The sequence below is a fragment of the Hyperoodon ampullatus genome (assembly GCF_949752795.1).
Source record: "Hyperoodon ampullatus genome assembly, chromosome: 12".
In the NCBI taxonomy this organism is placed as follows: Eukaryota; Metazoa; Chordata; class Mammalia; order Artiodactyla; family Ziphiidae; genus Hyperoodon; species Hyperoodon ampullatus.
In genome coordinates, this window is record NC_136925.1 from 75,969,045 (window position 1) to 75,994,944 (window position 25,900).

The window sequence follows — 25,900 nt, forward strand, 5'->3', positions numbered from 1 at the left end:
GAAGAGGAAGAAACACCAGAACTCTCACTCTCACTTTCTCTCTCTCTCTGCACACACACACAAGAAAGGTCACATGAAGGCACCGCGCCAAAGCAGCTGTTGTCAAGCCTGGAAAAAAGGAGGAAATCAACCCTGATGACACCTTGATCTTGGACTTTCAGCCTCCAGAACTGTGAGAAAATACATTTCTGTTGTTTAAGCTATCCAGTCTGTGGTATTCTGTTATGGCAGCCATAGCAGACTAATACAAGGCCCACAGACGTTTCAAAAAAATATTTGAATTATTTGGGAAAAATTTCAAAAACAATTAAATAAAAATTCCAGACTACCAGCTTTTCTTGATACATTGGAAAACCTAATTAATAGATGCATCACCACTTTATGAGTTGTTTTCTACCTATATATATATATAGGTAGCCAAATACCTGCATTATTTAATAAATAACTTAAATAAATTAAATAAATAATAAGATTTCAATAAAAATCCAGACTACTGGCTTTTCTCGTTCAATTGTTAAACCTGGGATCACTGTGCTTGCATTTCATCGAGGTAACTCCAGATGGAATTATTTGCTTCCTTCTTCTAGACAGTACGTGGGACTACTCAGTTATCCTGCTACCATGATCAGCTTCTACCTTGCTTCATCATTTACATCATCTATCTGGACCTCACAGGAACCTAAATTTATGTCCTTGTGTGCACTATGGCAAGCTTTAGGAAACGTGGTCAGTGACTGGCTCCTTGTATTACTATTTAGAATGATCCACCTGACACCTCATTGGAGAAAAACTTGTGGAAAGTAGTGATGAATCTATTCATTAGAGCCAAACTTATACAATTCTTATCCAATACTAACGTATGCCTTTATTCAGTAACCCTGTAAACAAGTGGAAAATAAACACAATGGTAGGGTTTTCATCAGTAAACTTGAAAAGTGCCTTCATTATTCCTTATCCGAGTACTAAACAAATCTTCTATCGTCTAAAGAAAAAATCTAAATGGAGGACAAAGTAAATACAAAGGTTAAAGACAAATTCTCAAAAATATATTTGAGACCTAAGTTCTTAAATTATAAAGAACAAAAATAAACAGTAAGAGGGAGGGCACCAAAGAGTCTTCAAAAACTCATTCTACCCCACTGTCAATTATTTTGTGAGCCAATGGGATGAAGAAATGCAAGAAAGAGAAGCCCAAAACTATGTATTTCAGGTAGATTTTAAAAAAATCAAAGTAGTTAGGGATTTGTGGGGACAGAAAGGAAATACTTTGGATTTTGTCCTGAGACTCAAATGCATTACTTTTGCCCTTAGTAAATATAATATTTAAAATCTGAATCCTCTACTTTTTAAAAAGTTATTCAGGTTTGTTCTGTGAAAATGGACCTGGTACAAACAAGTCTTCTGTGAAAAGAAGACTCTTTGGTTCTCTTTACAAACAATGCCTTTCATGGGTTAAGTCATTAAATTTTTCTCCAAGACATTAATTAATAAGAAGAATTTTGTTTTCATATTCTAGCCAGTGAATACACATCAGAACAAAGAAGGACACTATTGTTATATAGCCAAAATGGAAGATGAAATGACTGGGAAAACTCTATAAATAACCTGTTAAATAAGGCTTTTTTTTTTCAGCTTTCCATGAAAAACTCATGAAGTGAGAGAAGGAAGAAGAGAAACACTCCATTAAAAATGATGTTAAAGTGACCTGGAAACAATGTCCAATATTCTACTAGAAGCTAAGACTGTTTTTCTACACCATCTTAATGCCTAGAATCTCTCTTTGGTGTGAAGTTAGCACACTTGACTGAACTTTATACTGATTCATTGTACTAACAACTCATCAAAATGTAAATTATTTAAGAGCCAGAATCTAGTTTTCTTTAATTTTCCAGAATTAATATTTTCCAGAATTCTCATTTTACAGAAAGTATTCAATTATGCATTTGTGGAATAAATGAAATAATTTATTGCATATAGACAGAGAAGTAAATAACTGAATCATTCTATTTTCCAGAAGTATCTGGATATCCATTTATAAAGCTAGTTTTGGTATTGCCAAACACAGACTTCCTGAATTTCCACAAATTAGAAAAGGCTAAAATCTAAAAGGATTGGTGCAACCCTTCTGGAGGGAAATATGTCAACACCTAACAAAACAAAATACACACTTATGTTTTGACCCAACAATCATACTTCTAAAATTTTACCCAGAAGATACACTTCCAATAATACAAAAATACTTATGCACGGTTATTAATTGCATCATCATTTCTGTTTGAAAAATGCTAGAAACAACCTAAATGCTCATTCATAAGAGAGTGGTTGAATAAACTCTGGAACATCCAGACCATGGAATACTATGCAGCTGTAAAATGAATGAGGAACATCTCTGTGAACTGATTGGAGGGATTTCCAGGATATACTGTTAAATGAAAAAGGTAAAGTGCACCTGGTGTATCACTAGTATGCTTCCTTTGTATAAGAAAGAAGGTGGTATATGAAAATAACCTGCTCATTCCTGCAAAAGAAATACAGGAAGGATAAATCAGAAATTGGAGAAACTGGTTACCTAGAGGTGAGAAAAGGAGTAAAAGGAAGGATAATGGTAATAGAGAAGCAAGGATGAGGAGGGAATGCCACTTCTCTAAGTGTAACTTTTACTCCTAGAATCATAATAATGTCTCATTCTCTAAAATAAAAAATAATTAAGGCCAACTAGGATGTGTGTGGGGTTGCCCAAAATGGAATATAACTCTATTACAAATGAATAACATAATCACACTGAAAGGATGGGAGAACAGAAGTGACCTAGGTAAATCTGGACAACAGTCTCTTGACAGTATATTGTAATGCTGAAGACCAAAAGAACTGTACACAAATACTGTTCTCCAGTTAATCAATATGTTTCTCACAAAGGTGTGGGTTAGCAATTCTGAAACTATTTTATGTGTATACACTAGGGATGAAAAAGAAGAGAATATATTGTAGATGAGAGCCAGGTTTCTCACTGTCAGAGAAAACAGAAAGAAATCATCATGAAATGGACCTTGTGGTATTGGACTGAAATCAGAAGTATCAATTTGAAGTAAAGGTTTACATGCACACGTAATAGAAGAAGCTATATAGAAAGAAAGAGAGAGAGAGAGAGACAGATGGAAGGGAGAGAAATATAGATATGTGTGTATACCCAGATTAGTAAACATACATATATCTAGATCTGTATATTGAGAGGGCAATGAAACCTCAGTAGCCATGAGCACACCTAGCACCCAAATCTTGGTTTCTAAATGCCATTCACTAATGAAAGGAACAAAGCCTCCTTAGAGAAGTGGTTGATTCTAGGACTGGGGTAAGGAAAATATAAGATAAACCTGGAAAACCTGTAGTTCCAGAAAATAAGGAAATGCTTGAAAAAGGATGGGGCCATGTCAAAGGAGTACAGGAGCCAGTTTGAAGGAACTCTTAATGGACAAAGCTAGAACAATCTGATCAACAAAATAATAACAATAATAACAATAATAGCAGTCATACTGGATTATAACTATAGAATAAAATAAATATCCATGAGTCCATAATGAAATAAATAAGGAATTGAATAAATAAATGGGGGAAGAAAGGTCATCTTTTTCTTACATAACAATTCCAATTAGTAAGTACAAAAGAAATGTGGGAAAAACAAAATCATCATTAGGCAAACAGCACAGAAGTAATTATTGAAGGCAACTGATGCTAAAATCAGTGAGCAAGAAGCAGAATATTAGCATAATCTCAATTACATCCCCTAAGTTATTTCTGAATTATAAATGGAAAAATAGTAGTTTTACCATAAAAAAAAAACTCAGCAGATGACTTAATCAAGTGGTTGAGGTTAGCATCACCAGCAGTAAGACAAGTCAGAATCCTATCTATATCCACTAAACTGATTCACTGAGAAGAATACATCACTTCCTTGGAATTCTTGCCAAAAATATATAACCTCAATCTAATCATGGGAGAACATCACACAAACCAAACTGAGAGATATTATGAAAAATAACTGCCTAGCAGTTATCATTAAGGTCATGAAAGACACAGAAAGACAAGGTCATAGAATGGAAAAGACAAAGGAGCCATAACAATTAAAATGCAAGGCATGTTATTGGATTGGATCCTGGAACAGAAATAAGACACTGGAGAAAAAATGATGAAATTAGATTAATTTCTGTGCTTTACTTAACAGTATCATACCCATTTTAATTTCCTTATTTGGTAGTTGTACTATGTTACATATATGTACTATGTACAACTAAGTCCCTCACATTAGAGGAAGCTGGCTGAAGTACAGACATGAAATCTCTGTGCCTTTTTTCCCCCACTCTTCTGTAAGTCTAAAACGATTTTACAATAATATTGCACATATATGTTGTATAGATTGCATGCAGTGTTTTTACCCAACAATCAACAATGAAAATATTCGTATGTCCACGCTTTCTTCTTGAAGTGTTTTGTCTTTGTTTCTCTCTTACCTTCCTTCCTTCCAGGAACTTGAGTGCCGTTCCAATGTTCGCCACAGCATGGATTCGCTTCATCCGGCGTCCTTGTTCACACGGCTATAAAAGGGGGAAGGACAGGAATAAGTAAAAATGCACACATTAAAAAGATGGTTATAAAATCTATTTAAGTGGATTCAAAATATACTTGAAGAATGTTCAAGAACAGCCAACATACTCAATTTCTATAAAGGTTAGCAGGTACAGAGAGGAGCGTTATCCCCACAGCACTTGGAAGGTGTATAATTTACTCAATAAATACATTCATTCTCAGCTTCCGAATGCACTTACCCTTAAGGTTTCTGTATGCTTAAGGTTGGAAATTCACAAAATTCCTATGTTGTCTACTAAGGCTGTTATTCCTGCAAGTTAGGAAGTAGTTTTATGAAAAGTGCTCTTGGTGTGTGTGGAGGGCAGGAGATAATGGGAAATCTCTCCTTTCCTCTCAATTTTGTCATAAACTTAAAACTTCTCTAAAAAATAAAGTCTTAAAAAAAGTACTCTTGGTCACTCACATTTTTTTTCAGTCATACTAACATGAAAGTTGCTGACAGTATTAGTGGCGTTTCTCTGTTTGAAGGACCAAAAAGCATGGTGCATATGAGCCAAGGTTAAAAAGTAGGAGTGCAAGAATGAAAATGTTCTTTGCAAAATAGTATGTTCTGGTACAAGGATACTAAGTTACTTGTGTTTGATTCAGCAAAATATAATAAATAATTTAATAAATAGAATAAAATAGTAAGTGCTACACTGTTCATTTTAAAACTCAAAATAATTTCAGTGAAGAAGATAACATTACATTTACAAGACCTAAGAGGATAACAGGTCCATGATTGCAGAGCTGATAGACTGGTCTCTTCTCTGTGGCACTAGAACTCTAAACAATCTCCCATTAGAGCTCAAAACTAAGTATATTTTCAGGGCCTCCCTGGTGGCACAGTGGTTGAGAGTCCGCCTGCCGATGCAGGGGACACGGGTTTGTGCCCCGGTCCAGGAAGATCCCACATGCCGCGGGGCGGCTGGGCCTGTGAGCCATGGCCGCTGAGCCTGTGCATCCGGAGCCTGTGCTCCGCAACAGGAGAGGCCACAACAGTGAGAGGCCCCCGTACCACAAAAAACAAACAAACAAAAGCTAAGTATCTTTTCATTTCCAGTTAAAAGTGTAACAGGTAATTTTTTATGACATCATTTTAAACAAATATTTAAATAGAAAATATACTTTAAAAATGTTTATCCTTTTCTTGCATGGCCCACTTATTCAGTTATTTGATTAATTATCTTTTATACTGTAAAAAGCACCTAGGAACCCGCAACTAAAACAAAGCCAGGACCCAGAAATTAAGCACAAAAGCCACATTCCTCAATTTTACCATTCATTCCATCCCCCTGAACTCCTACACCATGGCAACCATCACAATAAGCCCAGCCCAATGTTTTCCCTTTTATACACATTAATTTCATTTATTGCATTCTTAAAAAGAATAGTTATTTCAGTTCTTAGCTCTTATATAAAGAATATCACTGTATTAATCTTTTGATACTTACTTTTCTACATAATAAGATTGCTAACATTCATCCATATTGTTTCCTGTCACTGTATTTCATTCATTTTGACAGCCATATACTGTGCCATTTATTTACTCTCCTTCTGATGTGAATCTGAATTATTTCCAGGTTATTCCTATGTGACCTGTGCTGATAGGTCATTCTTGTACATCCCACCCTTGGTAGAAGTATAAAGAGTTTCTCTTGGATGTATACCTAACAGTGGAATTGCTGAGTCAGGGGGAATGTGACTTTTGAACTCCTAATCTAATGCCAAACTTTTCCGAAGTGTTTGTACTACTCACTCTTATCAGCAATACAAGAATAATCCTGTGGATACACATTTTATCCAACACTTGATTTTTTTTTTTTTTTTGCGGTACGCAGGCCCCTCACCATTGTGGCCTCTCCTGTTGCAGAGCACAGGCTCTGGACGCGCAGGCTCAGTGGCCATGGCTCACGGGCCCAGCTGCTATGCGGCATGTGGGATCTTCCCTGACCGGGGCACGAACCCGTGTCCCCTGCATTGGCAGGTGGACTCTCAACCACTGTGCCACCAGGGAAGCCCCAACACTTGATTTTGATAGTTATCTTTAAAAAATTACTTTCAGTTGAATATATGTAACATGGTCTTTCATGGCGGCCAGTTGAATGTATGTAACATGGTCTTTCATGGTGGTCAGTTGAATGTATGTAACATGGTCTTTCATGGTGGTCGGTTGAATGGATGTAACATGGTCTTTCATGGTGGTCGGTTGAATGGATGTAACATGGTCTTTCATGGTGGTCGGTTGAATGGACGTAACATGGTCTTTCATGGTGGTCGGTTGAATGGACGTAACATGGTCTTTCATGGTGGTCGGTTGAATGGACGTAACATGGTCTTTCATGGTGGTCGGTTGAATGGACGTAACATGGTCTTTCATGGTGGTCGGTTGAATGGACGTAACATGGTCTTTCATGGTGGTCAGTTGAATGGACGTAACATGGTCTTCATTTGCACTGCCCTGCTCATCAATGGTGTGAACATCTCATCCTCTGTTCTTTGGCAAGTCTGTTTCTTTTTCCTTTTATTAATTTTTATTGGAGTATAGTTGCTCTACAATGCTGTGTTAGTTTCTGCTGTACAGCAAAGTGAATCAGCTCTACATATACATATATCCCTCTTTTTTGGATTTCCTTCCCATTTAGGTCACCACAGAGCACTGAGTAGAATTCCCTGTGCTATACAGTAGGTTCTCATTAGTTATCTGTTTTATACATAGTAGTGTATATATGTCAATCCCAATCTCCCAATTCATCCCACCAACCCCCATGCCTTGGTATCCACATGCTTGTTCTCTACATCTGTGTCTCTATTTCTGCTTTGCAAATAAGTTCATCTGTACCATTTTTCTAGATTCCACATATAAGTGATATTATACAATATTTGTTTTTCTCTTTCTGACTTACTTCACTCTGTATGACAGTTTCTAGGTCCATCCACAACCCTGCAAATGGCACAATTTCATTCCTTTTAATGGCTGAGTAATATTCCATTGTATATATGTACCACATCTTTTTTCTTAACTTTTTATTTTATATTGCAGTATAGCCAATAAACAACGTTGTGATAGTTTCAGGTGCACAGCAAAGTGACTCAGCCATACATATACATGTACTATCCATTCTCCCCCAAACTCCCCTCCCATCCAGGCTGCCACATAACGTTGAGCGGAGTTCCCTGTGTCATACAGTAGGTCCTTGTTGGTTATCTATTTTAAATATAGCAGTGTGTACATGTCAATCCCAAACTCCCTAACTATCCCTTCCCCCCAACCTTCCCCCCTGGTAACCATAAGTTCATTCTCTAACTCTGTGAATCTGTTTCCGTTTCGTAAATAAATTCATTTGTATCATTTCTTTTTAGATTCCACATACAAGTGATATCATATGATATTTCTCTTTGTCTGACTTACTTCACTCAGTATGACAATCTCTAGGACCATCCATGTTGCTGCAAATGGCAGTATTTTATTCTTTTTAATGGCTGAGTAATATTCCATTGTATATATGTGCCACATCTTCTTTATCCATTCCTCTGTTGATGGACATTTAGGTTGCTTCCATGTCTTGGCTATTGTAAGCAGTGCTGCAACGAACACTGGGGTGCATGTATCTTTTTGAATTATGGCTTTCTCTGGGTATATGCCCAGGAGTGGGATTGCTGGGTCATATGGTAGTTCTATTTTCAGTTTTTTAAGGAACCTCCATACTGTTCTGCATAGTGGCTGTACCAATTTACATTCCCACCAAGAGTGTAGGAGGGTTCCCTTCTCTCCACACCCTCTCCAGCATTGATTGTTTGTAGGTTTTTTGATGATGGTCATTCTGACCAGTGTGAGGTGATACCTCATTGTAGTTTTGCTTTGCATTTCTCTAATAATTAGTGATGTTGAGCATCTTTTCATGCGTTTGTTGGCCATCTGTATGTCTTCTTTGGAGAAATGTCTATTTAGGTCTTCTGCCCAATTTTTGATTGGGTTGTTTATTTTTTTGATGTTGAGCTGCATGGGCTGTTTGTATATTTTGGAGATTACTCCTTTGTCAGTTGCTTCATTTGCAAATATTTTCTCCCATTCTGAGGGTTGTGTTTTTGTCTCATTTATGGTTTCCTTTGTTGTGCAAAAGCTTTTAAGTTTCATTAGGTTCCATTTGTTTATTTATTTATTTATTTATTTATTTTTAAACATCTTTATTGTAGTATAATTGCTTTACATTGTTATGTTAGTTGCTGCTGTATAACAAAGTGAATCAGCTATACATATACATATATCCCCATATCCCCTCCCTCTTGCATCTCCCTCCCACCCTCCCAATCCCACTTCTCTACTTGGTCACAAAGCACTGAGCTGATCTCCCTGTGCTATGCGACTGCTTCTCACTAGCTATCTATTTTACATTTGGTAGTGTATGTATGTCAATGCCACTCTCTCACTTCGTCTCAGCTTACCCTTCCCCCTTCCCGTGTCCTCAAGTCCATTCTCTAAGTCTGTGTTTTTATTCTTGTCCTACCCCTAGGTGCTTCAGAACCTTTCTTTTTTTTTTTAGATTCCATATATACGTGTTAGCGTATGGTATTTGTTTTTCTCTTTCTGACTTACTTCACTCTGTATGACAGACTCTAGGTTCATCCACCTCACTACAAATAACTCAATTTCATTTCTTTTTATGGCTGAGTAATATTCCATTGTATATATGTGCCACATCTTCTTTATCCATTCAGATGTCGATGGACACTTAGGTTGCTTCCATGTCCTGGTTGTTAAATAGTGCTGCAATGAACATTGTGGTACATGACTCTTTTTGAATTATGGTTTTCTCAGGGTTTCTGCGCAGCAAAGGAAACCATAAACAAGCTGAAAAGGCAACCCTCAGAATGGGAGAAAATATTTGCAAATGAAGCAACTGACAAAGGATTAATCTCCAAAATATACAAGCAGCTCATGCAGCTCAATATCAAAAAAACAAACAACCCAACCCCAAAATGGGCAGAAGACCTAAATAGACTTTTCTCCAAAGAAGGTATACAGATTGCCAACAAACACCTGAAAAGATGCTCAACATTACTAATCATTAGAGAAATGCAAAGCAAAACTACAATGAGGTATCACCTCACACTGGTCAGAATGGCCATCATCAAAAAATCTGCAAACAGTAAATGCTGGAGAGGGTGTGGAGAAAAGGGAACCCTCCTGCACTGTTGGTGGGAATGTAAATGGAGAACAGTATGGAGGTTCCTCCATTTGTTTATTTTTGCTTTTATTTTCATTACTCTAGGAGGTGGGTTAAAAAAATTCTTGCTGAGATTTATGTCAAAGAGTGTTCTGCCTATGTTTTCCTCTAAGAGTTTTATAGTGTCCAGCCTTATGTTTAGGTCTTTAATCTATTTTGAGTTTATTTTTGTGTATGGTGTTAGGGAGTGTTCTAATTTCATTCATTTACATGTAGCTGTCCAGTTTTCTTGGGTTGTTTGTACTCACTGTTTTGAAGATGTACCTCATATATTCTTGATATAATCCTTTCTTAATCCTTTTGTAACCTGTATTGTGAATATCTTTGACCAATTTTTAACTTTTTTTGTCACTTTCTTTAAAGTTTTTTGATTAAAAAATGTTCTGAATTTAAAAATAGTCAAAGGTAACAATCTTTTATATTTAATATTTTTTGCCTTATTTTTTTCCCTGTCCTGATGTCTCAGAGATATTCACCTATATTTTCTAAGAGTTTTAAGTATTTTTGCCAGTAGGGCCTTTATCTATGTATATTTGATTTCTATAGAGGCCATGAGATAAGGATCCAACTATACCATTTTCTTGCTCTTCCATTTATTGAGCCATCTTTCCTTCCCAGATCTGACATCCACCTCTGACATAAACTAAATTTCCATTCATGCCTTGGTCTGTTTCTCAACTCTATTGCATTAGTCAATATGCCCATCCCTGTATTAACACCGCACTATCTTATGTGATAAAGCTTCTCTGTAAGACCTGATATCTAGTAAAGCAAATATCTTTTCTCTGCTTTTCTTCTTTGGTTGTATCCTGGCTAAAAGAGCAAGGTATAAACATCTATTGTATAGTTCTACCCCATATTTGCATCTATTTTAACACAACTGACCTACCCTAATTAATACAGTGATCCTCCCTACCAGGCTACAAGCTCTTTGAGGGCACCAACCATACCTCATTCATCTCTGTTCTCCTTAGAGGGCAAAGGCAGTGCCTTATCCATAATAGAGTCTCCAGATATGTTAGCTGAACAGTCAAAAGATAATGCCAAACCCAGCTGCAGACTTGACTTCTACTCTCAATATATGATTGATGTTTAACAAAGTTACCTGGTGAACGTGCAGGGGCCTTCAATGCTCCCAATTTCCTAAGAATGCCCATGTGCACTTTTAAGTGGATTTTTAAGCTCCTCTTGAACGCAGAGTGTTAAGGAGTCTTTAATAATACTATACAGAAGGTTAACAAAATACATAAGAAATGAATTTCTCTGCAGTCCTTAAGCTCTATTCATATTGCTTCTACTATTTTTAATTTTTCTATGGAATTCTTCACATTCTTAAAAAATATCCTAAGTATAAAATTAAATTTAGTGTTCCTATCTTTATGTGTGATTAAAGACATATAAGCACCGATCCATTCAAAGAGTAAATGTTCTACAAATAATAATCAAAGGGCACAGAGAAATCCAAGAATAATAATTATAAAAACTTAAAACTCCCTAGCATCTGAAATAAAATCATAGACAAGAGAGCCACAATAGGTTATTAAAAGAAACTAAGATACTGAGAGTACTCCCTTACCTTGAGATGCTGGTGGTAAAGGGAATACTAAGGTATTTGGCTGAATTTCCCAGATGATCATGGTCAAAGTCAGAGTCCTGGACTATGTGAATCATGATCTTAAAGTATAGTGCTCTTTAATAGAGTTGTACGTATGAAATAATTATAGATTTCCCGAACAGTGCTAACACTCCTGAGGGAAATGCTTTTGTTCACATTCTCTCTTTGAGAGCTCTACAAGAATGCCTAGGATACTCAGTCCTTTAAATGATGCTTTTCATCTTAATGTGGTCCTGAACCAAAATGTCTACATGTACAAAATTTAAATAACCATTGTGATGGTTTATTTATAATTTCAGAATAATTTCATTTTATATAATTCAGAATCTTGAAGGGTTCAGTAAAAATAAATAATAAAGGTTAAATCAGAAGCTGTCCTTCTGTGTCTCAGTATTTCTACCTGTTAAATGAGAATGCTGAGATTCCTTCTGAAATTGCTTCTAGCTTCCAGATCCTATCATTGTAAATACATCGAAATGAGTAGGGCACGTAAACAGAAGTAGGATTCTTGTATCAAAATATACACTCTTTCTAGAATCGCTTAGCTTGGCAGGTAATGCCCATTGAGGTTTCTGTATACTGTTGGCCGAGTACAATGGCAGAATTATAATGACACTTAGAATGACAGGCTTCTTAAATACCCATCTGAATTGTAATGAAGTTTCCTTCAAGTAAATAGCTTAATTCAGGAGGGTATATGAAGATAGCCAGTTACAACAGGCCATCAAGGGAGTATATATTTCAGGTTGATGACCCCCACATCCTAATGTTAATCCAGTTTATTTAGCTCATGCATACATCTGTTTATTCCAAACTGGCTTTTCATATGTGTCTTCTTTGATTTCTCCCAATGTGGAGCCTGAGATAAGAACAGGGGTACATGCAGGTGACCGAGGAAGTGATCCCAGGTAGCAGGAGTGAGAATGCATGGAGGGTGAGACAGGGAAGGAGGAAAAATCAATAAATAATAATCAATAATAGTACGATGTGCTATTAAGGGTCTCCACAATAGGCAACCATGGCTCAGTTCTGCTGGGGATCCAATGGGGCACTCTATCTCATGTGTGAAATAAGCCTTGGAATCATCCCTCCTACAAATGCCAGTCTAGGAATTTTTATTCAGATTCCCATCCCGTTTGGGACCATTAACTCTCCCACACTTCAGGGCTGCCTTGTGCAACCTGCAGCTTTCATAAAAACCCTGAGTGCAGAAATCCAGAGACAAGCTACCAGTGCTTGAGTTGAGATGCTGATGGAGGGTGTGGATCATGTCCACTCCTGCAGCTGCTGGAATCAGAGGTGATCTGAGATGGCGCTGGGGGCACCAAAAGCATCTACTATAATATGAATTCAAGTAGATAATGACTTACACAAATTTATTGTTATCAGTTTGTATCTTCCCAGAAACAACTCTGTTACAAAAGCTATGGTGAAGGCTCCCCATAAGAAATGAACTGGAAATTTATGATCAGGCAAAAACACTTTTAAAAAAATCAATTATCCGAGTAATAATGACTGTGTACCTCTTTGTCATGATGCAACAGATTAAGAAAAAATTAGTACCCCCAATTTTGGACCCCATGTCTAGTGCATTATACAACATTCTGAAGATTATTTCCTGAGAGCCTTTTAAAAATTATGGTAAACATCACATAAATAATCTATGTTTGCAAACTACTTACTTCTCTACTACTCTGAAATGAAAAAACATGTCAGAAAGAAATAAATATCTTATTATTCGAGTAATGTAGAAAAATAGATTTTATAGGTCACTGTCAATTTGTTTTTCACTCTGCTGGTTCCATTGAGCTTAACAACAAATGATTCTGAACATGCTGCTCCTATTACAAACGACTGATGACAGAGAATGTCCATAAGCGGATGAAAAATGCCACGCTGATTTCAAGGCTTAATTTTCAACAACTATATAAATACACAGATATGGACCAACAATCCTTTCCAAATGGAAAGTAAGCACTTAAAGTGCATTAGATGTTAATTTCCAACAAATCTTCCTGGATGCCACACAGATGCAATAGTTAACCAGGAGTGATTATCGATGAAGTTCTTTACTCTTACTTCTAGGATTACTATCACTATACATAATGTTTTAAATATACTACAGGTGTGCAGGAATGAGAAAGGAAATTTATTCCTTGTTCCCAGAAGTGACCGATAGACTAGTGTTCCCTGTGTATTACCAACCGCAAAAGAGAAAAACTTTCTCTTACGTGGGTAGCACCCTTTATACTCCCAACTCCATAGCCCCCAAATTCCAAACGGGAAAAGTTTGACAAGTCCGGTCACAGAAAACATCCTTACCAGCTTCTGCCCAGACAGGACCTCCAGCAGAGCGAGCAGCTTCACACCATCTTTCATGTCTTCAAAAAGATCATCTACCACCATTGGGGGTTTCCGCTATAAAATAAAAAAATGAATAAATGCAAAAAATGCTTCTCTTACTCTCTGTCAGACATTTGTTACTCACTGTGGCAAAATTTGAAGAAAAATGTCTAAATGCCAAAATCCTTTATTTAGAATATGGTTGGCAATTACCTTTTGATGGCTGCAAAGAGAAAAACGACCCTTTGGAGGTAAACTTAACATTCAAGAACCTCATGCTTGGGCTTTCACATACACACCAGTGTCTTTCTAGAAAGGGAGTTTTGACAAGAGTGGGATGGTGTGGGATAAGGGAAGGAAAAGAGGATACTATAAACATAAAAGATAAGAGAGAGGTTAAAGCAGGATGTAAACAGGGAACAGGTGGTACCCCAGATAAACTGGACCAACCTCCATACCTTCACCCTGAGTGAGCACATTACTGGGCTGAGGCAGGTGCCAAATTTCCTTGAAGATTCTCTCCAGGGTAACCTCAATAACTCAGTGACCTGCTGTGGGACCACTGTTAGCACAGCCAGAGGGACAGACTGAACCTCCTGTGGGTTAGCTGGCCACGTCCGTTCTGTTGCACAAGCTGGCAAATCCAGCAAACCTCTCTCACAGCGTGGCATTGAACCCAAAGGATCAAAAGCACAAGAGTACAGACTGATCAAGGCAAATCTATCACCACTACTGGAGAAATAAGTCAAAGCCCATTTTCAACTCATGGAGGGTCTTTTGTTTTTTATGAAGATTATGAAAATACTTAGTATACTAGAGTTCATGAAATCTTGAAATTAGGTATCTCTTGCCTCATAAGAAAGTAAAAAAGCGATGATGTCAAAGTGGATGGTCAACAGTAATTAGGTGACCTCAGATTTCTCACAGAATATGAATTTTAAAAATTTATAGGGCTTCCCTGGTGGCGCAGTGGTTGAGAGTCCGCCTGCCAATGCAGGGGACACGGGTTCGTGCCCCGGTCCAGGAAGATCCCACGTGCCACGGAGCAGCTAGGCCCGTGAGCCATGGCTGCTGAGCCTGTGTGTGCAGAGCCTGTGCTCCGCAACGGGAGAGGCCACAACAGTGAGAGGCCCGCGTACAGCAAAAAAAAAAAAAAAAAAAAAAAATTATAACCTGGATCAAGCTCTGTAGTTTTCTAATTCTCACTGAACATGTTAAAGGCCTAATGCTGTCTACTTGACTTTCAATTGTCTTTCTTTCTATCAAGAAAGAAAAAGGAAGGAAGGGAGGGAGGGAGGAAGGAAGGAAGGAAAGAAAGAGAGAGAGAGAAAGAAAGAAAGAAAGAAAGAAAGAAAGAAAGAAAGAAAGAATGTTCTTTGAAGAGATATTTAATCACCAAATGTTTTACTGAAATGTGACTTTCTCTACCCACTGATATGGCACATTTATATTTCTCTTATGACTGCATGAATTAGTGTCTCTGAATGGAACAATTCTAATTGTGAATGCATTTTTTTCACTTTGTAAAATGAACAGCTGAATACATTTTGTTCTCATGCTGCAAAATACATGTTCAAAAATAAGTTTTCATTTTCAAGCTTTCTCTTTTAAATTCCACTATTCACACTGCTTACTATTTATACAGCAAAAACGTAATAGTGACATTATATTCTAAGCATATAAATAAAATTTTTCAGAATAAAGTGAGCATTTACAATGCAAAATATTTGATGTGATAAGAATCAGAATTATGGTATTAGCTATATATAATCATTAAAAATATGGTCTATTTCTCTTTCAAAATGTCCATTTGTATCCTAATAATACAAATACAGTGGAATAATGAGGGGAAAAGTTAATAAATATGTGATGTATTCTGTGAACAAATACAAATGAAATTTTTCTTGTATTGTGTTAACCTGAAAATATATTTTAAAAATTAAACAAAGCAGGGAATTTTCATGAAATAATAAAAGAGTCCAAGAAATTGGACACCAAAAAAACCCCCCAAAACTGATAAATTGCATCCATCCATCCATCATTCTGACTTTAAACGTACACAGGTCTCTACCACTTTGCAGAACATTCTCTCTCGACCCCGTTCTGCCCCTCATGTGTGTCCTCTGGCATCCCTACTTGTGCTCCACATGCTCCCTGCCCCTCTAGACACTCCTAGAAGTGGCCTCTAGGTCAGCTCTGACCGCTGAACAAGCCAGTAGCCCATCAGTCCCTCTGCACTGGACATTGTTGCTACCAACTTCTCCTTGAGCTGTTCCTCCCCAAACTTCTTCGATCAGCCTGCCTGGTTCACAGGTTTCTTCTCCTTCTCTCTCTCTCCTTTCTTCCTAACTGTAGCCATTCACCAAACTCAATCCTGACTCCTCCATTCTTTACAAAATGTTGTCTGGATATATGTGACTCTTTTTTTTTTTTTTTTTTTTTTGCAGTATGTGGGCCTCTCACTGCCGTGGCCTCTCCTGTCGTGGAGCACAGGCTCCGGACGCGCAGGCTCAGCGGCCATGGCTCACGGGCCCAGCCGCTCCGTGGCATGTGGGATCTTCCCAGACCAGGGCACGAACCCATGTCCCCTGCATCGGCAGGCAGACTCTCAACCACTGTGCCACCAGGGAAGCCCTAGATGTGACTCTTGAATCCTTCCTTGCAGGTAGTGTTCTTTTCTAAACATTGTTGAGCACATGGCGGGCACTCAACATACATTGCTGACTGACTGACTGAATGAATGAAGTTTTGTAAAATAAAAATAAAAAAATTACCTTTGCAGTCCCTATGCTCATATTAATGGTTCTTAAAATGTAGTACATATATATGATGGTAAAGAAAAATGTTCTCCAGGTTCTAGGCAATCACAGACTACAGCACAACACATAGAAGCATCTTGCTTCTGAATGTCTTGTTCACAGTAGGAACTCATTAAAAACTTGTTGAAGGAATGAGTTCCTAGTCTGTGTATGGGAAAAAAAGAATAGGTAGTTTTTATTCCAAGAACAGAGATGCCTAGAATAGTCTCACTTTCCTCTTTTCCCATTTAGCAAATTCCTGGTCAGTTTTTATGACTGAGCTCTTATGTAATCTTTTCAAGTTTTCCAACTAGAATTAAATTACTTATTTTGTCTTAAGTGCATTTGTTCCGATTATAATGACCGTATTGCATTATAGTTATTTATAAAGTTGTATGCCCAGGAATTCAGATCATGGGACTTCTGGAGGACAAGGAAGTTGAATATATCTTTAAATACATAATACTAGGCACAGTGCTTAGCACTAGTTGGTAGTAAACACATAGATATCTCAACAGAGATATGTGATGCTTATTTGCAAATACCTTTTGGAATCTTGGAGAGATGTACACAAATAAGGACATGAGGCAAAAATTTCTCTTTTTATAGGAAACATGAGTTGCTTCTGAAAAATTTTTCGCCAGTATCTTCCTACACAAAGTAAAGAGATGTAGTCTGATGGCTATTAGCAGACTAAATAGAGATTGGAGAAAATATTTTTCTTTAAAATAAAAATTTTTATGTAATTAATAATATGCAGCTATTGTATTTTCAACACTCTGAATTATAGAACCTAGCATGGAATAAATTCTTGACTTACTACCTCAACCAGTAAAAGAGGAAGAAAATAAACCTCTGGCCACCTTTCCTGCAAAGAGCTAGCTAAAGTGAATACTAGGGCTTCCCTGGTGGCACAGTTGTTAAGAATCTTCCTGTCAATGCAGGGTACATGGGTTTGAGCCCTGGTCCAGGAAGATCCCACATGCCACAGAGCAACTAAGCCCATGCACCACAACTACTGAGCCTGCACTCTAGAGCCCGCGTGCCACAACTACTGAAGCCTGTGTGCCCAGAGCCCGTGCTCCACAACAAGAGAAGCCACTGCAATGAGAGGCCTGCACACGGCAACAAAGAGTCGCCCCTGCTCGCCGCAACTAGAGAAAGCCTGCAGGCAGCAACAAAGACCCAGTGCAGACAAAAATAAATAAAAATTAATTAATTAATTAAAAGTGAATACTAGAGAATGATCTTTATTTTTTTACAAGTTATACCCAATTGTACATAATGTAAATATTGTGTAAACCATTTTATTTATCAATACACTTTATTTATCAAAAATTACACCAGAATAAGAAAAGTCCTAGTAATTATTGGACAAGTTTTGCTTTCCCATTTTGTATAAAGTACTGTTTACATATAGCAAATGATCAACTAGAAGGGGCCTTTACTATTGTGACAGCATCGCATTTATTTTTTGAAACAATGTTTTAATAGAAAACCTGTCATCTAAAATGCCTCTTTTGTCATATATATACATATTCACACATAATCTGATTACTTGGCAGGATTCAGGTCATGGTGCTGGAGGCCAAAAGAAAGAGTTAGAAATGAGGGTAATTCACTGGAGCCTGAGTTAATGGAAAATAAAGATAATGTGGTTTGTTCCGATGGCTTGAGAATTTGAAGTTTCAAGCACTAGACAGAAATCTATTGGGCACTTTTTAAGACCTCAGCTATCTATTTTTTATTAAGATAAAATTATGATACGTTCTTTCTTTTGCACAGTATTTGGAAGAATTAAATTCTTGGCCCTGTGAATCACATTTAGATATTCTACAGATATGCATGCCGAATCTGAGATGCTCAAAGAGTGGAATGTCCTGACTGAGTGAGGGGAGAGGAAGATGGAGAAAAGAAGAGAGGAAGAGGTACTTGGCTTCTGTGGCTACTCCCTTCTAGAAACCCTCCTCAAACTAGGTTTAAGCTCTAAATTCTGGCTGTCAGAGTATTGCCTGGTCTAAAGTCTCTAGAAACTCAGGGAAAATGTACATGCCTGGCAATGCCCTTGGTAGTTAACTTAAGAGTGGAACAGATCTCATAGAGGTTTTTTTTTCTGTTTTTTTCTCCTCTCCCTTTATTTTTGCAGCCCTTTTAATGCCATGTAATGAGATTCATTCCCTTTCTCTTAGGACTTAAATGGGATCAAATGTTTCTCCTTGAACTTTATGAAATCTAAGAAAGCACAGATATTTTTGGCATAATTTTTACTGACCATTTCCTGCATTTGGGAAAAATAATCCATTTTTTAACATTGTGTGTGTGTGAATAACTTGTGTCACTTTACTAGTTCATAAGTACCAATACATGTTTAATCCTTATCCACCATTTACTTTCATATTTTCATTCATATAAGGATGACCATGTTTGCTATATGACATGCTGATTTTATGTCCCTACAAACAAGTGCAACACTCAGGAGAAAAGGATTATGAGGATAATTTTCATGAAAAAAGGCATAGCTATTTGGCATGAAATGAAAATTTAAGGAATTCTCACATTTTAAAACTATATAGAAATGATAATAGCCATTCTGAGAGGTGTGAGGTGATATCTCATTGTGGTTTTGATCTGCATTTCCCCCATGATCAGCAATGTCGAGCATCTTTTCATGTACCTGTTGGCTACCTGTATGTCTTTCTTGGGAAAATATCTATTCAGATCCTCTGCTCATTCTTCAATAGCATTTTGTTTGTTTTTTTGATATTGAGTTGCATGAGTTCTTTGTATAATTTGGGCATTAACCCACTATCAGATTTGCAAATATCTTCTCCCATTCAGTAGGCAGCCTTTTCATTTTGTTGTTAGTTTTCTTCGCTGTACAAAAGCTTTTTAGTTTGATGTAGTCCTATTTGTTTACTTTTGTTTTTGTTTCCCTTGCTTGAGGAGACATATCCAAAAAACAACAACAAAAATTACTAAGATTGATGTCAAAGAGCGTATTGCCTATGTTTTCTTCCAGAATTTTTATGGTTTCAAGTCTTACATTTAAGTCTTTAATCCATTTTGGATTTATTTCTGTGAATGATATGAGAAAGAAGCCCAGTTTGATTTTTTTTGCATGTAGTTGTCCAGTTTTCTCAACACCATTTACTGAAGTGGCTGTCTTTTCCACATTGTATATCCTCACCTCCTTTATCATAGATTAATTGCCCATATACATGTGGGTTCATTTATGGGCTCTCTATTCTCTTCTATTAATCTATATGTCTGTTTTTGTGCCAGTACCATACTGTTTTGATTACTGTAGTTTCATAGTATAGTTTGAAATCAGGGAGTATGATGCCTTCAGCTTTGTTGTTCTTTCTCAGGACTGTTTGGGCTATTTGGGGTCTTTTGTGTTTCCATACAGATTTTAGAATTGTTATATTTTGTGCCCAGCAATAGATAAATGGATAAAGAAGATGTGGTATACAATGGAATATTACTCAGCCATAAAAAGAGTGAAATCTTGCCATTTAGGACAACATGATGGGTGGACCTAGAGGGTATTATGATGAGTGAAATAAGTCAGACGGAGAAAGACAGATACAGTATGATTTAACTTATAAGTGGAATCTAAAAAAACAAAACAAATGAACACACATAACAAAACAGAAACAGACTCCTAGATATAGAGAAAAAACAGGTAGTTGCCAGAGGCAAGGGGGTTGTTGGCAGGAGAAAAATAGGTGAGGGTGATTAAGAGCTACAAACTTCCAGTTACAAAATAAATGAGTCATAGTTATGAAATGTACAGTGTGAGGAATATAGTCAGTAACTGTGTAATGTCTTTTTATGGTGACAGTAACTAGACTTATCATTGTGATCATTTTGAAATGTATAGAAATATGGAATCACTATGTTGTATATCAGGAACTAACAATGCTGTAGGTCAATGACACTTCAAAAACAAATGAACAAACTCATAGAAAAAGAGATCAGATTTTTTGGTTTTCTCAAGGGGACTTGGCCCTGGAGGAGCCTGGGAGCAGCAGCAGTTGTTGCTCCTCGTGAGGGTGCAGGCAGCCCACAGCTGTGGTGGGTCTCCAGAATCTGAGGTCAAGGACAACTAAAGGCAGGGCTGTGGATGGGCCAGCAGGGCCATCAGGCAGGGGAAGAGGTTGTGGCAGTTCAGCAGGAGGCAGGGTCCTACTCTGATCCAGCTGTCTAGGAAGAACTGCTGGCCTGGAAGAGGGAGGCAACCTGTGCAGCAGACGTGGGGGGTGGGTGAATTGGATGAAGCTGGTCAAAAAGTACAAACTTCCAGTTATAAGATAAACAAGTACTAGGGATTTAATGTACAACATGATAAATACCAATAACTCGGCAGTTTATTATATATGAAAGTTCAGAGAGTAAATCCGAAGAGTTCACACCACAAGGAAAAAATTTTTTTCTATTTGTCTAATTTTGTAGTTATAGGAGATGAGAGATGTTCACTAAACTTACTTTGGCAATTATTTCATGATGTGTGTAAGTCAAATCATCATGCTGTACACCTTAAACTTACACAGTGCTATATGTCCATTGTCTCTATAAAACTGGAAGAAAATAAACAAATAAAGTGAAAAAACTAAATAGAAATGAAAATGTTGGTGCATAAAGTAAATATGACAAAGTAGTCACTATTGTAGACTACATATATGAACTCCAATATGTACTAGATGTTTTTGGCTTAGATATTTATACATTATATATAATTTAGTAGGTGTTTTAATAGAAATGAAAGGAAGAAGCAAAGAAGGAAAATGGAAAGGGTAGCAAAGAATGAATGAGACATTGGTGAACATCTCAATGCTAAGGGATTGTACATGTCACCTCACTCAATATTCATAACCACCACATATGGGGGTATCACCCCCTCTTTAAAAGCAAGGAATCTGAATCTCAGAGAGGTTAAACCATTGGCCTAGATCACACTCCTACTAACTGACTAGGTTTGAGCCCAGGTTTATTATACTTTGAGCCACCTTGTTAGAAAGCTTAGTATAAAATTATAGGTATTAGCATCTTTTTCTGAATAACACACAAACCTATAAATGTGATTTTTATTTAACATCAATATGAAAAGTATTAACTGATCAGCTAAGGTGCCTGCCACTCTACTAGGAACAAAATATTTATTAACAAAAAGCCACTTTTATATGAACGGATATAAGAAAGACTAAAAATAATAGTAGGATATAAGAAAGACTAAAAAGTAATAATAGAAGCACATGTATATAAATATACATTGGAATAGACACGAATCATCCCAGCTCACACCATGTCCCCCTGTGGTCATGTCTGTGCTACACCCTCATCTTTTGTTAACTGAGTGACCAGAGCTGGGCCCATCACATTCTCTACTTGGATCTAGAAGATGGCTGGAACCAAGTTGTCACATGGCAATGACCTAAGGACAAGTGACATCAGGTCCTGCTGCTGAGACCCAAAGAGCCACTCTCCCTGCCTGGGTTAGTCAGTGTGTCAGGGGTCCCCAAGACATTCCTTAGCTTGATGACTCTCAAGATGGACTCAGAGGACAAAGAAAAGCTGCTATACTCATGGTTACAGCTTATTACAGTGAAAGGACACATTAAAATCAGCAAAGGGAAAAGGCACACAGAACAAAGTCCAGGAGGAACCAAATGAGAGCTTCCAGTGCTGAGTAACTGGTTCCCCTCTAGTGGATGTGCACAGGGACACGCTGACTTTCCCCAGCAATGGTGTAAAATGTTGCCAATGAGGAGAGCATACCTGAACCTTGATGCCGGGTTTTTATCTGGAGTCTGTCATGTAGGCATGTAGCACCTGCCTAACTGACCTCAGCTACTCAGTCTTGTCTTCCCCTGTCCCTATCCCCAGCAAAAACAGGTGTTCACTGTACAACTCATTAAAATCAATTGATTTTATCAAGTAGTATAGCATGGCCCCAGGCCTCGGGCATACAAAACACCCCTATCAGGCAGAATATTCCATGTGCCCAGAAGTTATCTCCCAGGAGCCAGTCAAGGACCATTCTTATAGGCAAGTCTTTATTTGGAATGTGCAGGGTTTGAGCAACCCAGGCCTGCTGAGTTAACACTTTCCCGCCCAGTCAGCATTTCCTTCCATGCCCTGAGGCGCTCTGTACCTTTTTACTAGATCTCACTTCTTAGTTAAATCATTTAAAACCAATTTCATTCACTTGCAACAAAATAAAGCACAACTGACATGTGTGCCTCTTTTGTTATTACTTTGTAAACACTGTCCTGAACTTAACAATGTACATTTATTTCAGTGCTCTCCCACTCCATGATGAGATTCATGCAAGCCACCAAAAATAAATGCAGGTTTTTTTTTAACATCTTTATTGGAGTATAATTGCTTTACAATGTTGTGTTAGTTTCTGCTTTATAACAAAGTGAATCAGCTATACATATACATATATCCCCATATCTCCTCCCTTCTTGCTTCTCCCTCCCACCCTCCCTATCCCACCCCTCTAGGTGGACACAAAACACCAAGCTGATCTCCCTGTGCTATGCACCTGCTTCCCACTAGCTATCTATTTTACATTTGGTAGTGTATATATGTCCATGCCACTCTCTCACTTCATCCCAGGTTACCTTTCCCCCTCCCCATGTCCTCAAGTCCATTCCCTACATCTGCGTCTTTATTCCTGTCCTAATAAATGCATTCTTTATTGATGCCAGTGTGCATTTTCAGGGGAACCTGACTGTATTTAATATGAGAAGATGTTTTATAAACTTTTGATCAATTGATAGTGGTAAATGAAGAAGGTAGGAACAGTTGAGTATTATTGATAAACAAACATGAAAGAAAGAAAGAAAGAAAGAAAAAAGAAAGAAAGAAAGAAAGAAAGAAAGAAAGAAAAAGAAAGAAAGAAAGAAAGTCATTTTGCATGGACAAGTGTATGCCTATATATCCAAAATTATAAAATGTTAATGTACTAAAATTATTTTTAGCATTTTTAACTTTGCATTAATAGGGCAAACACATGCACATCAATTAAGGAGAAAGAAGCTTTGGGTGTTTGAACAAAATCAGTGATGTGGAAAAGTACAAAGCTACCTTGAAACATTACCAGCATATCATGGCTCCATCAGCAGGTATCTACACATATGCAAGAATCTTAGAGCCCCTTACTGGTAAATATCACACGGCTATCAAGGAGCTCTGCAGCATGAAGGGTTTAGTCTTCAGCAAAGGAAAGGGCTGAATCACCCATCTCATTCCAGGACCAACCCAGGTCCTCACTTACCATCATCACTTTTAGTTTCACAACTATTGGGCAGTCTTTTACTAAGGGCTTTTCCCTCTTGGGGAAAGAGCTCTTAAAACATTGTATAATACAAAAATTATAGCATTTTACTTTAAATTACTAAATACATATCCTCGGGTTTAAAATTTGTGATTGCTGGATACCTAGTGATACCAGTAAAACTGAACTGGAAAAGACCTAAAGAAAGAACCCAGGGCACAGATAATGCTTTACTTTATTTGAGACATACACATGGTCAAGCACAGTCAGTCTTGTTGAAAATGATCCAATATCATGGCCTGACATATTCCCCAGATGGCCTCCTGTGCAGTATATAAAGAGGTCTCAACACGGAGGCTGGACCTCAAGGTGTGTTCCGGGCACCTTGAAACCTGTGTGCACACAATGGCCCCTCATTTCTCAAGCCAGACCAACCACTCCCGCCTCCGGTTTCCAGGTTTCAGGTGGGAGCTTTTTCACAGGCTGAGAGACAGGGTATGAGGGAACATCCCATCCCAGGACCAGCCTAGAGTGTTCGCATGCTCTTCCAGTTATCTGATGGGCAGGAGCAGCAAGCTAAACAACAGGAACTGAGAGGAGAGTGGGAAGGGAAGAGAGGTTGACCAGCAGATGCAGAGCAAGCTACCCCCCAATGGTTGGCAAGGAGCCTGCCACACTAAACTGTCTAAAAATGCCAAAGCAGCTGGACTAGGTTTGTAAAATCATCATCATAACCGCTGACAGGAGCCAGATAAAGTTAATTCAACTTCTGGGCTTCCCTGGTGGTGCAATGGTTGGGAGTCCGCCTGCCAATGCAGGGGACACGGGTTCGAGCCCTGGTCTGGGAGGATCCCACATGCCACGGAGCAACTGGACCCGTGAGCCACAACTACTGAGCCTGTGCGTCTGAAGCCTGTGCTCCACAACAAGAGAGGCTGTGATAGTGAGAGGCCCGCGCACCGCGATGAAGAGTGGCCCCCGCTTGCCACAACTAGAGAAAGCCCTCATACGGAAACGAAGACCCAACACAGCAAAAATAAATAAATAAATAAATAAACTAGCTCCTTGTATGGTCCAGCCCTGCCTCAAAAAAAAAAAAAAAGAAAAAAAAAAAAGAAAAAAATTAATTCAACTTCTAAAAGGTTCTGTCATCTTATCCAGAAAATCTAATTAGATATTACCAGTATTTCCAGAAACAAGGTGAAGTAGTTTTTTTGTTAAATGTTATGTATGATATGTTTCCCCTTCACTCCCTTTAAAAAAGCATTGTTCTGATTATTTTCCACCTCTGCTTGGCAAAAGTGAGAAGATAGTTCCCATTCTTTTCTGTTTCCTATGACAGATTGCATAACCATTTCCATTTCCTTAATTATTTAATTCAATTTGGAATAAATATCCCAAAGGCAATAACTGTCTTCCAGCCCAACTTTAAATCTGCTTGGAAAACTGCTCTTAACAACTTTCACATGTAATGATTTTTTTTTTCACTATATAGTTTAAAAGAAGCACACTCCTCAAGTTATTTGTTTTATTCAGGACAAAGCTGGGGTTATCCTTTACTCTTATGTTTTGCTGATACTCCACAGCTGATCTGTCAACAAATCGTGGTGGCTTTATTGTCAAGACTCACCTAGAATCCAGCCATTTTTCACCACTTCCACTGCTATGACCTTGGTCAAAGCCGGCCATCTCTCACCTGGATGACTCAACAATCTCCTACTTTATCTTCCTCCTTTGGCACATGTCCCTCTTCAGTCTATTCTAAACAGAACAGCTTATTTTCCTTCTCCTCTGTCCATCTCCCCAATTGAGATATAAACACCATAATGCAGGGGTTACTTTTCCTGTTCTGTTCACTGCTACATTCTAGAATCTTGCCAAGCATACAAACAACATTTAAAAATATTTATTGAATGGATGTACGACTAGACAAAATACATTTCTAAAAGAAGGAACTTTGACAAATGTTGTCAAAAATTTTATTAAACCGCATGGACGCTGCTATAGCTAC

General features: G+C 37.8%; 1 protein-coding gene across 4 annotated transcripts in view; it reads right to left on the reverse strand.

Annotated features, from left to right (window-relative positions):
- Positions 1–25,900, reverse strand: part of SYNE1 (spectrin repeat containing nuclear envelope protein 1) — a gene marked incomplete at both ends in the record, with an annotated part of 450,185 nt that overhangs the window by 354,161 nt on the left and 70,124 nt on the right. For all 4 annotated transcript variants that reach the window (XM_079716491.1, XM_079716490.1, XM_079716492.1 and 1 more), the window contains 2 exons: positions 4,506–4,589; positions 13,786–13,881. In XM_079716491.1, coding sequence (XP_079572617.1) covers positions 4,506–4,589; positions 13,786–13,881 — 180 coding nt within the window. The remainder of the gene's footprint in view (positions 1–4,505; positions 4,590–13,785; positions 13,882–25,900) is intronic.